Source organism: Pseudopodoces humilis, chromosome 6 (genome assembly GCF_049639895.1).
Source record: "Pseudopodoces humilis isolate 2021_Gansu_Grassland_sample_001 chromosome 6, ASM4963989v1, whole genome shotgun sequence".
Classification (NCBI taxonomy): Eukaryota; Metazoa; Chordata; class Aves; order Passeriformes; family Paridae; genus Pseudopodoces; species Pseudopodoces humilis.
Window position 1 is genome coordinate 32,466,644 of NC_142205.1, and position 14,533 is coordinate 32,481,176.

Genomic DNA, 14,533 nt, shown 5'->3' on the forward strand with positions numbered 1-14,533 from the left:
TTTCTAGTAAGTGCCTCTGCTTTGCCATCCCCAAAGAATTATGCATGAGTCTCTTCCTCTTTTTCTTAAAGGTTCTCAGGCTGGCCACATGTATAGCCATAGCTTGCCCTCCTGGACATAGCAGTATACCAAGGTATCAACACTTTCAGAAGCTTTTTCCTTCTTTTTTGTCTGAAAACAGAATTCAAACATTTTGTCATCTGGTTCTCTGCAAACGCAGCTTATTCTCTCATAGACAATTTTAACTATTATTTTATGCAGTGTTTTTTCTTTTACAGCTTTGCAGCCATCACTTTAGAAATGCCTCAGAAGAGTGGCAGTGGTAACTGGCATTTTTTTCCCCCCCTTGTCAAATGCAAATCTCTCACCTCTCAAGTGTGCACATACAAAGATCTCTTACTGCCTTTTTTTTTTTTTTTTTAATAACAAAATTAGGCCATAGTTAGCTAAGCAGTGACCTGATTAGTGCTGGATCAACATGTAACCAACTCAATATTGTCACTACAACACGAGTGTGGTGAAGTCTGCCTGTTCCAACTAAAATGAAAGCAGTCTCTTGACGAAGAGCAGTGCTGAAGTCAGCAGTTTCTGCAAAGGGGCCCTAAACGCAGGTTGAAGGATCTCTTCTGTGTATATATGTAACTACCAGTGCCAATCTCTAATTCTTTATGATCAAGTACTTTTTGTCATGTTTTCTCTCTTATCCTCCTGAGTAAAAATAGTTCTAAGTGATTTTTTTGTTCTTTGGCTTTCCTTATCTATGAAGGATTTGGCTTTGTGAGGTATATTTAATGTTTTCTGTAAAGAAGACCCCCTGAGAGATCCCATGGAGTAATTCACTTTGCTGAGTTAGCAGATGAAGCCATTGGATAGAGTCAAAAAAAGATACTGCCAACTGTGAAGCAAATGAATCAATACCAGTGCAAGGGGATCACTTTGCTTCTTCAATATGAGAAAAGTGACAGCACAGATGCAATATCTGACATACAGATTAAAAAAACCCAAATATAAACACACACACACACACACGTTGGGTTGGCTTTTATTGGAAAGCCTAGATGCAATCTATAGTTATCAATTTGTGGAAAATTCAGGACACATATAAAGTTAAGAAGGCAAATTAAAAGAACAATACAAATCAGACGAAATATACATCTTAAAATATCAGGATAGCATTTTGACTGGCATTGTCTAAAATACTTAGAATCTCCTTTCTTTTTTTCTTATTTTTGTAATATGCTTCTTTAATTATGCATATTTTTTCTTTAAAAAGATCTTTTGTTTTTATATTCCCCAAGGTCACTATTTCCTGCAGGAGCATGTCCAGATCACAAGTCTATTTTAGCAAGAAATAGGCTCATTATACCTACTAACAAGGCCACTAATTGGCTTGATTTGACTGTATCTAAAATGATCACCAACAGATACTATAATTTGTTGTTTATTGGTGCCAGAACAAAGGAGAAGGGACTGGTATGCGCCAAGTAGAAGATATATTTCAATGTTGACATGTTATACAAGCTTTTCATATTCAAACAGAACAGAAACATTGGACATAATTTAGAATATGAGCCTATTTCAACAGAGAGCACTTACAGCATGCTAAATACAGTGCTGTGGAAGAGCCACCCAACAGAACTGCGAACACCTAGCATTTTACATCTTTTAAAAAGAATATGTAGATCAATGACACGCCTCTGGGGTCTGACATACCATCCTCTCTAAATTTAGGGCCCTCAAGCTTCAAGGGTAAAAGTACTAACAACTAATCTGTGCTTTAATTCTAATAGATGATAAGCATTCATTATATGTGTAATTAGTTCTGTATGCTCTACCAAATACACACATACAGTAATAGCACTGATACTGTAGATTCGGTAGCGACTTGGCTGGGAGAAATTCGAATCTGTTTATCAAACAATCCTAATGTGCAATTTAGAGTATGTAATACCATAGACTCTCAGAATACAAAGCAGTTAGAAAACTATTTTTGTTACATCCACTTGAACCATTCATAGTTAAGACACGTTCACTTACTATGTTCTGTCATTATAATACATGGATAGAAATACTGTGTATAATTCAATGAACATCAAAACCCCCAATTTTGTCTCATCTTAAAAATATTTATTTTTGTGGCTGAATTTAGTGCTCATGAGACTAAAGCTCTAAGAATGGTTTCAGCCAAGATGTAGAACAGATGCCATAGATGCCACCACAGGCTTCCTATAAGGAACCAGCTGCACACTTCAGGTCTTCCTGCGGCAAATATACTGGGCCTTGGAGCAGAGCATGCCAAATCTATGCAGTGGTGTGGAGATGCAGACTAGGCACTAGAACTGGACCTTCCTCTCCATCCCCAGGTTGTGTTCACAGTAATAAGATTTGATCTGCCAGCTGAAGGCCAGGAGATGAACCTACTGAACAGCCTGCCTGCCTAAAGAGCAATTCTGTAGCATCAGGTCAGAGGTACGCTTCTTCTATCTGGAGTTATTAACACCTAAAAGAGCTGTATTATACAGAAGACAAAGTTGACATAACTGGATGAAACTACATCATTTCTTCTTCTTCTTCTACATACAATTTGCCAAGCACCTGAGACACTATTCCTTCATTGTGAAACAAAGCTTCTAAAAAACCAACAGAAACCCCACCTGGTATGAATAAATGTCCATTTATTACATTAGGGCTGGAAAAAGACAAGGAAACCCCAACCTATTAAAGTCTTCCATCATACTAAATGAGACTTATTTGGTTACTGTGCCTTCTAACAATGACTGATGCAGTGGCACTGGCTTGGGTGACAGGAGAGGGAGGGGAGGGAGCTGTGGTCTGATTCAGCCAGCCACTTTGTGGAGTGTGTCCCATCCTATCAGCAGAGTGATAGATGCACAGCTTTAAACCTAATACAAAAATATTAACACTTTTGGACATTAGTCATCACTGTTATATCTCTACAATATAATCCTTTATACTGTACAGCTATAACATAAAAGGTGCAATTCCTTTTTCTTTAAAAAAAATCACACACAGCACATGTTTTTATCATTTTATTTTTAAGTATAAACTTTTTTAAACACTTTACATAAATTAACTCCTCTGAGACTAATATTTGATGTACAGTAAATTGTAATTCATATAAAAATCCATAAACAACTTGTCTCACATAATTTACAAAAAAATCAGGGTTTCCTTTGCTTATATGCAACAAGGATTCTACTTGCCATTTCCCCCCCAAGGCAAACCATGTTAGCATTGTAAAATCCATTATTAAATTCCCATGGTAGCATAAGTCACTTGTGCCAATGTCCTTTTAGAAAGCAGCACAGTTTAATGCAGTTGGGTTGTCTATAAACAGTAATTTTTGCCCCATGTTTTAAAATTAAGAGATATATACCACATCCTATGCAGTGAGAAAGAGAGAGAAAAAGAGAGAGAGAAAGAGAGACTACTTCTCGTAAGCAAAGGTCAACAATTCAGTACTATTTGGAAACACTGTATGGGTCTGTATCTTAATTAAATACAGTGCCTCAAAGAAACAGCCTGTTGCAAAATCTGTAGGCCTTCTTATTTTCTTTTTTCTTCTTTTTTTTTTTTTTTTTTTTAATACTTTTCAGTCCAACTTGAGTGCAGCGATATGCATATGTAAACATATTCTTTAAAGCAGATCACCTTTAAGGTCATTGAGAAAAAAAAAGTTTTGTCATTAGCAGTATCATTCTTCTGGAAGGCGCTCTTTTTGTTGCAGAGTCTGGATTGTGCTACAGAAAAAATCTGAGCAAAGATGTAAGCTTAGGCTCAAGTAGTAATGCAGCAAAACAGTTTGGTCTCCTTTTTAGAAGACACTGATACACAGTCTCTTTGGCAGCCTGAGCTAAGCCAGTGTGTTACCTCTTTCCTATCTCACTTTGTCTGAGGAACTGTATATTGTTAGCGCTGTCTGCTAATTCTGGATATTGCTCCACAGAGAGTACATAGTACCCATCGTATCCTTGTACCTTTCCAGCACTTAGCAACTGCCTCTTTTCTCCTTCTGTCCACAACCTGGCGCCTTCCTCTCCATCTCTTACTCTCTGTTGTTCTCTGGCCCAGGCACTGGAAAGAGCTCTTTGCCTGGCTTGCTCCAGTATCCGGGCCTTTTCCTCATCAAGTGTCATGCCATAGCGGACGTGAAGTGCTAGAGCACCATATTGCATTTCAACATCAGCAAACCTACGAGTCCTGCCGTTCACCACAGTGGTGGACTGGGAAACAGTGACATTGATGCCATTCTCCAGGGCCTTACGCCCACTTGTCAGCCTCAGTGTCCCAAGGTCACTCTCAGGGGAGGTGGTCTTGATAAAATAGTGCGTGTCCTTTCCCTCCACAGTGAAATGCAAGTTTTCTAGGTAGTAAGCGTTGTTCAAAACAGCTGCCACTTTTATGCAGTCCTCATTAGCAATGTTGAGCACGTTTGTTTGCACTTTGCCTTGATTGACAGCAAGCATCACCCCTTTGCCAATCAGAGACTTCACCGTGGCAAACCACAGCCACGACTTTTCTCCACTGGATTTCCGTCTGCTGACCTGCACTTCTGCCATCTTTCCCAGGGAAAGGAAAGCCTTTGCTTGTCTCGCCACTTGTTGTTGCACTCCAGAAATTGGCTGTAAACAAGAACAGACAGAAGTTTTACCAGCCATCTGTAGCCCCCTAAATGCCAAACAGCCAGGATTTCTTGGTGTGCTGCCCGTGGACAACAACAGGATATGCCACAACTGACAGTGCCAGGGAGTTAATTAGATCTGCATACTGCTTGTTCTGCTGAATTACAAGATTATTTTGCTAATATTCACTGCTTTTGCTCTTTGTCTCCCTGAGAACCTGCTCAAAAATCAGCTTTAACTTCAGAGCCTACTTACTGGGCTGCATAGGATAGACTTGCAATGCCAGTACATAACCACAAGAATCACAGAATGGTTTGGGTTGGAAGGAGACCTTGAAAATCATCTAGTTCAAACTCCCTGCTGTAGGACACCTTCAGCTAGACCAGGTTGCTTAAAGCTCCATCCAACCTGGCCTTGAACACCTTCAGTAATGGGACGTCCACAACTTCCCTGGGCAGCTTGTTTCAGGGCCTCACCACCCTCACAGTAAAGAATTCTGTCATAATACATAATCTAAACCTAATCTCTTTCAATTTGAGTGCATTCCCCCTAGTTCTGTCACCACCTGCTCTTGTAAATAGTCTAAATAAACCCCTATCTTTCCTATAAGTTCTTTCAGGTACTGGAAGGCTGCAATTAAGTTATCTAAAGCCTTCTCTTTTCCAAGCTGAACAATCCCAATTCCTTTCCTCATAGGAAGGAGAGGTGTTCCATCCCTCTGATCAACTGGGTGGCCCTGCTCTGGACTCGTCTGAACATGTTTATGTCCTTCCTGTGCTGGGGACCCCAGGGCTAGATGCTGTGTTCCAGCTGAGGTCTTAGAAAGGCAGAGTAGAGGGGCTAAATCCCCTCCCTTGCCCTGCTGGCCCCATGGATTTTGATGCAGCCCAGGACATGACTGACTTTCTGGGCTGCCAGGGCAAATTGCCAGGAGACCATGTCATGTTAATACAGGTAAGAGTCATCTTACTACAGTGTCATCTTACTGTGGTGTCATCTCTTCATCTGAGCTTGTTCAATTAAGATTCCTGTCTACCATGAGTGCAGTCAAACTGAGGAGATTTTTGCAGGTCACGAAGCTGTGCTTTAGAACTGGAACAAGCCTTTCTTTTCACTGAGTCAGGAGGTAAGAGTCTCTCAAGTAGCCCCAGCCTGAGACCAAACTGCAGGGAGGCTCTCAAAATCCCTCAAGCTGCTAGAGAAATGAGGGAACTCAAACTGTAATGACAGTCTTTACAGTAAAAGAGAGAGAAGTTAATGGTATGGACCAGTGAGGTGGAATACTGGGGGACTGATACCCTTTCTTGCAAATACTTGTAGAAACTGATAAAAGGGGTTGTGTACAAAGACTATGGCCAATTCGGCTGTGTTACCTTCCATTTCACTTCAAGTATCAACCTCCTGCCTGAAAGAGCTTTTCCCCAAGAACTTCGGATGGGTGCAACCCTGAATACAGCAGTGTTTTATCCACAGCTAGCAAAGACAAGGGACAACAAATGAAAAGAACCAACAAGCCAGTCTAATGAAAAGCTAGGAGAGCAGAATGTCATGGAAGAGCTGTGTGTAGCCCACTATGCCAGATGCACTCTTGGTAAAAAGAGGATGGCTGGGGAATGGGACCTGTCAGCGTAACTGCAGTGGTTAGCCTGGACGGCTGAAAGAGCAGGAGCAGCTAGCGGGAATGGTTAGCTGGTGCACCTAGATAGCAGGGCAGCTCAAATTACAGGGTCAGCTGTGGTTGGGATGGGACCTCACAACTGTGCAGAATAGACACATCGGTCTATTTATCTATAACCTATATATCTATAAATTATCTATAATTTATCTATAACCCTGGGTCTTAACAGCAACAAGCTGTGAGTGAGCTGTACTGATAGAGGTGTAAGCAGGCAGCCGCCCTGGCAGTTGCCTCAGCAGGAAACAAAGATCTATATAGCTTTGGCTGCACTTTTGAAAATAAGTACTTAGTTTTTGATGATGATCTGGTTTATCTTCCAATTGACCCCTTCTCCTTTTAGTAAAATACTGCTTAAACCATTTGATTCACTGCTGACAAAGGAGTCAAAAACCTTTTGTTTTCCTAAATTTCTGGATGGGAGACCAAGCAGAAATCATTAAGATTCGTATAACCTTAATTCAGCCTTGCTGCTGATCAAAGCCTGGCAAAAAGTTTGCAAAGGCTTCTCTGTTTTGCCACAAGGGTAGCTTTCTGGAGGGGATAACTCCTGAGAGAATTATGAATTAACTTGGGCTCTCCATTTTTCTTGAGTGTGGCAGATTTTGGTCTGCATTTGCTAACAAGTATGGATTTCAGCTGTTGTAAATCCTACATGAAAGCTATTGAGCACAAAATATATTGTAGACAGCAATCATCAGTGAGAGCAGCAAGATGCTATAGCAACTTTGTAATGACAAAGTTTATTTTTAGCATGTATCCTCAGAGCTCAGTAAAGCTCAGTCACTCCAGAATGTTTCAAAATACCAAGTGGTTTGTGTGTTTATTTCTGCCTCCTGCTTGCATTTGCTTGTTCACCAGTGAATGGCAGAGTCACAGCCTCTTCCTACCTGAGAATTTTGAATCTTTGTTCTCCTATCACGTGCTTCTCGGTCTGTCATGTCACATGCTCCTGGCATTCCTCATGTTATTGAGCTCTCTCCCAATGATTTTTGACAGCTAGCTGTCTGCTCTCATCTCTTTGACCAGACTGGTTCTGTTCCTGGTATGCCTTTGCTGGTGTTAGTGGATGATTTTATACTTTGGCCTTTGAGACCTAACTAGACAACCTCTGATAGTTCTTCACAGCCATGCCTGATGACAGGGCTCTTATCTCCCAGTACAACTGGAGTGCTTGCCATGCTCCTCCTTCACTGCTTTTGTTGCTCATGGGAGACACTAATCTCACGCTGTGCTCTAAAGTCTTTCCCTATTACTCAATTCCTTGCTGTTAAAAACTAACTAACTAACTAACTAACTAACTAACTAACTAACTAACTAACTTCCTGAATGCAAAGGTAGCTTACATATGTTCCCTTTTGCTGAGCCACTGTTCTAAGGACTTTTGGTCTACATTAAGTTGTAGGATTTTTGAGGTTTGTATAATTTTTAATTCCTGTAACATTCTCTATCATGGTTCTTGTAAAAAGAGATCTTTTTTTGACTACTTAGAAGGGATCACCCATTTTAATGTCTCTTAACTCTTCCTTCTAAATGAAAAACCATAGGATTTTTGAGGGCATAGGTCTGATCTTTGAGTAAGCCTAATTGTAAATACAATTTTCTTAAATAGCAGACTTAGAATTTACTTCCACATGCATTTCTTCCATTATATAAAACCATAGCAGGTTTTCAGAATGAAAGTTCTTTTTTTTTGCTTTCAAAAAACTCTATAAGCACCTGAATTTTATGCAATATAGTAGGTTTTATTTTAGGTAATTTCAGTTTCAGTATTTTATCTTTACATATAACACATGGTGTCCATAATGCATGGTTAATATTAAATAGAAGTAAAATTATAGTGGTGCCTGGTATGTGTTTGTTATATAACCTCTTCTGTGTATTTCACTGTTTCTTTTTACTACAGTGTTCAGTTACTATCTTCAGGCAGAATGTTAGTACAAATATAATCTCTGTAGTTTCTGCTATGAAAATGAGACACTTTTAGAGCATTTTAAACTTATTTTCATTGATTATTGTCTTTTAAAATATTTATTATTGCTAAAAGCAAACAAAAGCTTATATGAAATTGTACCTAACTTAGCAAATCTGTAAAAAAACCCTCCACCTGTAATTCCTCAAATTCTTTTGAAACTAGATAGGTACTAAGTTTGGATTGAACTTAGCGAATAACCCTGGCTGTCAGAATTATCCATTCCTAATAAGATCTGAATTGAAGGGAACACCCTAGCTTATTCAGTTTGTATGTTTAGTTTTGTTTCTTACTGGTATGTCTTCCCATTGCTGGCTCTTCACAAGTTCATAAGAAGGTTCTGTTAAATCAAATTTCGGAACAGGGAAGCCAGGGATGGCATTGTGCAGATGGAAGCCAAATGTCACCAGCCAGCTGTTAACATCTGAAAGGGAATAATTATTAGAAAAAAGAGAGAAAAATATTAGAATTGTTCTGTATTTTGCAACCGTACCATTTTTACATATAATAGCTTTTGGCATAGTTGATTTCCTTCTGTATGGCAACAGCAAACCTATATAGGAAACTTACAGTTCTAAACTTAAAAGGAAATGTTTGTTCTATCTAAGAGTTGCACTAGGCTCAGTTGAAAGTTATTGCAGGGTCCAGCAAGTCTGATGGCCTCGGTGACTTCCAGAGCAATTATGGCAGCTCAGTTAAGGAGAGATTTCCTTGTCACACAGCCTAAACCAACTGGAATTTCATGGTCAGGTTAAACATGCTTTATGTCACACCTCCATCATCAATACTTTAAAACAAAGCCAAAACAAAAAGTACTGCAGATCACATCCTGTCCTTTTGGTGCATGTTATGGTAATGACTTCAAACTACTCCTGAAATAGCACCTATATGGCCAATTACCTTTCAAATGATTTGGCAGATATTTTTTGTTGATTCAAGAGAAATCTGCTCCTCTTCAAGATGATGTGGGACCGATGAAATGAAAAGCTAATGAAATGCATCAGTAAGCAGACAGGATACCAAATTATCATTAGATAACATTATTTATGATACATTTTATGTTCTGTTAAAAATAAATTAGGGGTGCCAGCAATCAGCTAACAATTGTTTGGCAAGAATGAGTGCTCTGCCTTGCTTCTGTTCTTTTACACTATCTTCCACAAATTCTAAGCTTAGAGGTTGGCAGAGTGCTCCTTACCAAGTCTAATAATTCTTATTTAAGAAAGCTCACAGTATGTGGAATAAGGAAGCAGATTTTTCCAAAAATTAAAAGAATAAAAAAATATTTATCTTAAAATAATTTATAACATTTTCAAATAAATGATATGCCTCGTGAGGCGCTGCATCTAAAATTGCGAGTCAGTCAAATTACCAATTGTAATAATAACGTAATATAAGCAGTGTGTGCCTGTGCATTTCAGACATCAAAGATGTTAAGAAAAGAACCAAAACTGTATTTTGAGGGCAATTTCTGAACTAAGTGCATGAAGCAATGTGCAATGCCACAAAGAATCTGATTCCAACTGCATGCCCTATAGCACATGCTGCTAAAAGAGGACAGATTCAGAGGTCTGTTTTTATTCTTACTCCCAGGCAGCCTGTTAGCAACCCACTTAATAGCTGCTGTTTGTTAAATAAATGCAAACCCACTTGATTCCCAGGATGCTCTTCTAAGTGGTAGCCTCACAGCTCCTAAGTAAGTGGAGTTGAGCCCTTCCTGTAGACTGCAATGTCTGTGTATATTGGATTATTTACATCTAATTAAAATACAAAATATCAAATGTATCAGAGCCATACATTTTTCCAAAAATTCTGGTGTTGTGCAGTCAGATTTCTGGTATGTAGAATAATGGAAAACACTACATATCACTAACTCTAGAACAAAAAAAAGCATATAGGTTTTCTAAGAGTTGAGGTATGAAAGTTAGCACATTAGCACCTTTTTTTGCCAAAAGAGAAGTTCACCCCTTTTTCTATCCTATTCTATTCCTCTTTCCCTGCACCTGGCTGTGTACTCATTACTTTGTGCTAGCCCTGGAGCTTATTGAGCAATTTACATTAGCAGCCTTGCAAAATCTGCCCTGGAAAATATCAACCAACTTCCAGCAAGTATTTTCTGTGATGCAGGTGTGTTAAAATGATCACAGAAGGACTCTTCCTGCCCTTGCTACCTACAGTCTCAATCCCTCTAAATTGGATGCCTGTAGATCCAGCATCTCTAAGCTATAATCAAGTAACCTCTTACCTGTGATATAATCCTTCACATCGTGTATTTTACTGGCCGGGTTGTTATTTCTAAACATGTACAAATTAAAAGGAGCTGGATCCTTCCCAATTCTCTTCCAGATTTCAATATCAGGTGTTGTCCACCGGCCTGCCAGTATGTCATAATCTCTTTCTCCAAAGTGGACTAGTTTGGTCAGTGGATCATATAAGCCTCCATGGAATCCAATTACCAGCTGGAAGTCAAGGTTAGAGTCAAAATAGATCTCTCCATAAGCAGTGTATTGGATTTGTTTAAGCATGAGGCCATTGCTACTGAAAACAGCGAGTGGTGTCCCTGTATTGTCTGATGCAATGTAAAACTCATCTCCACTGCTAATTTCCATGGCAAAAAGGTGTCCTTGCAGATCATAGTACAGAGATGTGATTTCAGAGCTTGAGTGGTTATATACATGAGTTATCCTGGTTGGGTAAGTAAGGTCTGCGTAAAAGAACTGGAGATGCTGCCCAAGGCTAGTTTTACTGGAAACTCGTCGCCCAAGTCCATCATAACGGTAAATCACTGTCCACCCACTTCCTTTGCTATAAACTCGAGTAAGGAGGCCCTTTGAACTGTATTCAAAGATTTCGGTACCCCTCTGACGCAGAAATCCATCTTCATCTAACCTGTACTGTACATCTCCTAGTCGAGTTATTCTGTCTCTCAGGTCGTACCGAAGTGGTGTCAAACGGGCGCTGCTGCTGGGGTTGAGCAAGTGCAGGTTGCCATTCAGGTCATAGTTGTATCGCCACATTATTTTTTCATTCAGATAAACTGTCTGGAGCTGACCATCTACGTCATATTCGTAAGCATATTTTGTGGTGTTGGCAAATGGCCCGATCTTAATTTCTCTTTTCGTCACTCGTCCCATGTTATCATACTGAATTGTAATCCAATACATTAATGACCGAAATATTTCATACTGAATTTCCTTGATGCGCCCATGTGCATCAAAGTGTTTTGTGTACGTCATTACAGCTGTTGAAATGATCTGGTTAATATCGTAATATATAACTCCAAATTTTCCAAACTGTTCAACTTTGCCAGAGATATCATCAAACTGGTAGAGATCAATAGGCAATGGGGTTTCATTGATGACACCTTGCATGCTAGTCACTCTGAAGCTATTGTCATAGCTGTAGTCAAATCGGGCATTCACCATTCCGTCTTCGCTAAAGCGGAAAATCTGTCTGTCAATCAACGGGCCAATTTGTCTGTATCTAATGGTGCAGATAAAACCATCGCTTTGGAGGTTTACTGTTTTCAGGACTCCTGCTGTCTCATCGTAAGTAAAACTAACTCTTGTACTATCATATAAAATTTCTGAGAGCTTGGTCTGCCGTCTGTACTTGAATAATACTCTTCTGCTTGTCCCCAGGAAAGCAGTTTGAAGGAGCTGCCCTTCTTCATTGTAGTCCATTATAACAGAAGCATTGCTTTCCGGGGGGTTGTATATATTCCGGTAATAGCCGATGGAGCGGATAGTCTGCATGGTATGACGAGCAACACTGGGCATGGTGACAGCAGAAAGCCGATCCAACAAATCATATTCGAAGATATACTGCCGTTGGCTATGGAGCAGAAGAACCATTGACTGAAAATTAAGAACAGATTTTTATCATGTGACAAATGGTGCAGTATCTCCCCTCCCGCCATATACCGATATTATTTCTTCATGAAAATGTGACATTCCCACTTGAGAAAATTATCTCCTCTTTAATTGAGTTATCATTGACCTTACATGTTGTTAACATCTCCCTGCCTAATTTACTTGTATGCTTAATTGTAGGGGGTTCTGTAATTAGTAGTTCCACATTCATAATTTGCTACTTGTTATGACTGTATCACTCTTTTATCAAGCATTCACAGCTAAACAGCAGATTGTCAATGGATTCAGATAAGTAATGTTTAATATGGGAAGAAGTAAAACTGTCTTAGAGCCATTAACTCACGAGGAGAACAACATATGGGAGATACAATTTCTTCCCTACAATTAAGAGATGATTTTGAAGAATTTTGAATAGCCTGAGATCTCTAAATACTGTGTTCTTGTTCTGTAAGCTTTTGAGACATAGGCAAAACAATTGTTAGATTATTTATATCAAAAGGAGCTACTTGAATTAGTCTGACATTTTCCTAATGTGTGGCTATTATGTATCACAGGTCTTGATTAAATTATGTCTGTGGTAACTAGTAAACAGTATTTGATGAGCAACATCTTCAACAGAAATATATTTATATCACTAAAAGAAATGGATTCTCTTTCTGCTTAGCAGACATGAGATCTCACATGGGTGATTTTCACAGATATTTCTAGAAGGACAGTTATCATTCAGCAAGTGTTACATATATATTGATTCCTGATCTTTTGCCTATCCCTTATTTTGATGCTACAACATATAGCAAGTACAAATTGACAATTGTAACTATTTAGAAAAAAGAGCTTTTCTTGGTAGTGAAAAAAGCCCACAACAGTGGAGCATTTGCAAACAAATTATTTTCGGTTGAATTGAATTGCAGATAGTCCCTGTACCTTAAGTGTTAAGATAAAAGGTAAATGCAGATGCTTCTTGTTAGTCAGTGGCCTAAATAATTTAGAAACACATCAATTCCTAGCAATTAGCTACAGCACGATTACATATCTGTGGAATGAAATATTCCCCTTGGAATCACATGTTGATACTTAGAATAATTGCAATGTGCTTCTACTACCTATTTTTTGCTTTGTATGCAGCAGTGAGGTGCTGCAGAATTTCCACACATTCCAAGCATTTTTAAAAACCTGAGTGTTCTTTACCTTTTCCAAATATGTGTAACTCCAGGTTTTCCCATCAGCAAACACTCTAGACACTATCCTTCCCTGTCCATCATACTCTATTTTTTCACTAGTTGTGCCTCGCTGTATGCTGCCTATTTGACCTGTGGATGAATAGGTAACATTGACAGCCATCAGCTTGCTGCTCGGGAGCCACAGGGTGGGGTGCCCTGACGTGTCGTAGGCAATCCTCAGCAGGAATTTACGGTGGTCATCGTAGATCTTTTCTGTCTTTGTGGTTCGATCAAAGTCAACTGAAAGGAGGTTTCTGCCATTAACCTTTTTAAAGCAAACAAAATGACACAATAAATCATGCTGTTCAAACCCCAGCCACCTTTTATTTCCCCAAAGTTAGCTATTCTTTAAATTCCATTTACAGTGATTGATTACTGTATGTGTAAAATAGCAACTTCTTGATATCATTTTAAGGCACTATATTAGTATCTCCCTCTGAAGGTCTGATTATATGAAGAGAGGGCTCAGAATTTGTTGCAATGTGTTCTTTCTTGATGCTTAGTCAACTATTAAGAAAATACTGAAAGATGTGTACTGAAAACTTCTGTAATAAATGGGGTCATTTTAATGAACAAACTACTTCTTTTGTAGGCAGTCTGAAGTATATCTAGCAAATTATTGTCAAAATATATTACCAGCAACTGCTTTTCCAATTCATAACAATCATGCTAAGAAAGAACTGAATCCTAGTCCTTCACAGCAAGCATTTTTCAAAATAGTAAATACAAGATCAAGATCATCAAAAGCACGTTAGATCTTCAAATTAAGGTTAAACAGTTTTTAGAACACAGGCATTCCCCTTTTGGATCAAATGAAAATTTAACTCAGTATACCATCCACGGCTGCAATGTATTTATAAGGCTGAAATCCTTAGTAGAGGATTGTATCTTTCTCCTAGTTAACTGACCACTTAATGCCATAAATGACTGAAAGACTACTGAACCACTGAAAAGCAGTTAAAAATGCTTTGAAGTTTATGTAAGTATTTTGATTTGAAAATAAAGCCTTAGCATAGATACATTTATGTTGAAAACCTTGTTAATGATATATGTAAACTACAGTGATGGTACTGATTTCTGTATAATACATTTACACTGAAATCCACACTCATTCCCTTTAGTGTTAAAAATATGACAACTTTCAAGTTCAT

At 38.8% G+C, this 14,533-nt stretch overlaps 1 protein-coding gene across 21 annotated transcripts in view; it reads right to left on the reverse strand.

The window, feature by feature from the left end:
- Positions 1-1,430: 1,430 nt before the first annotated feature.
- The window catches only part of TENM3 (teneurin transmembrane protein 3), a 594,796-nt gene continuing 581,693 nt past the window's right edge, over positions 1,431-14,533 (reverse strand). For all 21 annotated transcript variants that reach the window (XM_088056014.1, XM_088056017.1, XM_088056013.1 and 18 more), the window contains 4 exons: positions 13,351-13,647; positions 10,536-12,147; positions 8,584-8,714; positions 1,431-4,643 (listed from right to left, as the gene is read on the reverse strand). In XM_088056014.1, the coding sequence (XP_087912140.1) occupies positions 3,888-4,643; positions 8,584-8,714; positions 10,536-12,147; positions 13,351-13,647 (2,796 nt within the window). In that variant the 3' untranslated portion in view covers positions 1,431-3,887. The remainder of the gene's footprint in view (positions 4,644-8,583; positions 8,715-10,535; positions 12,148-13,350; positions 13,648-14,533) is intronic.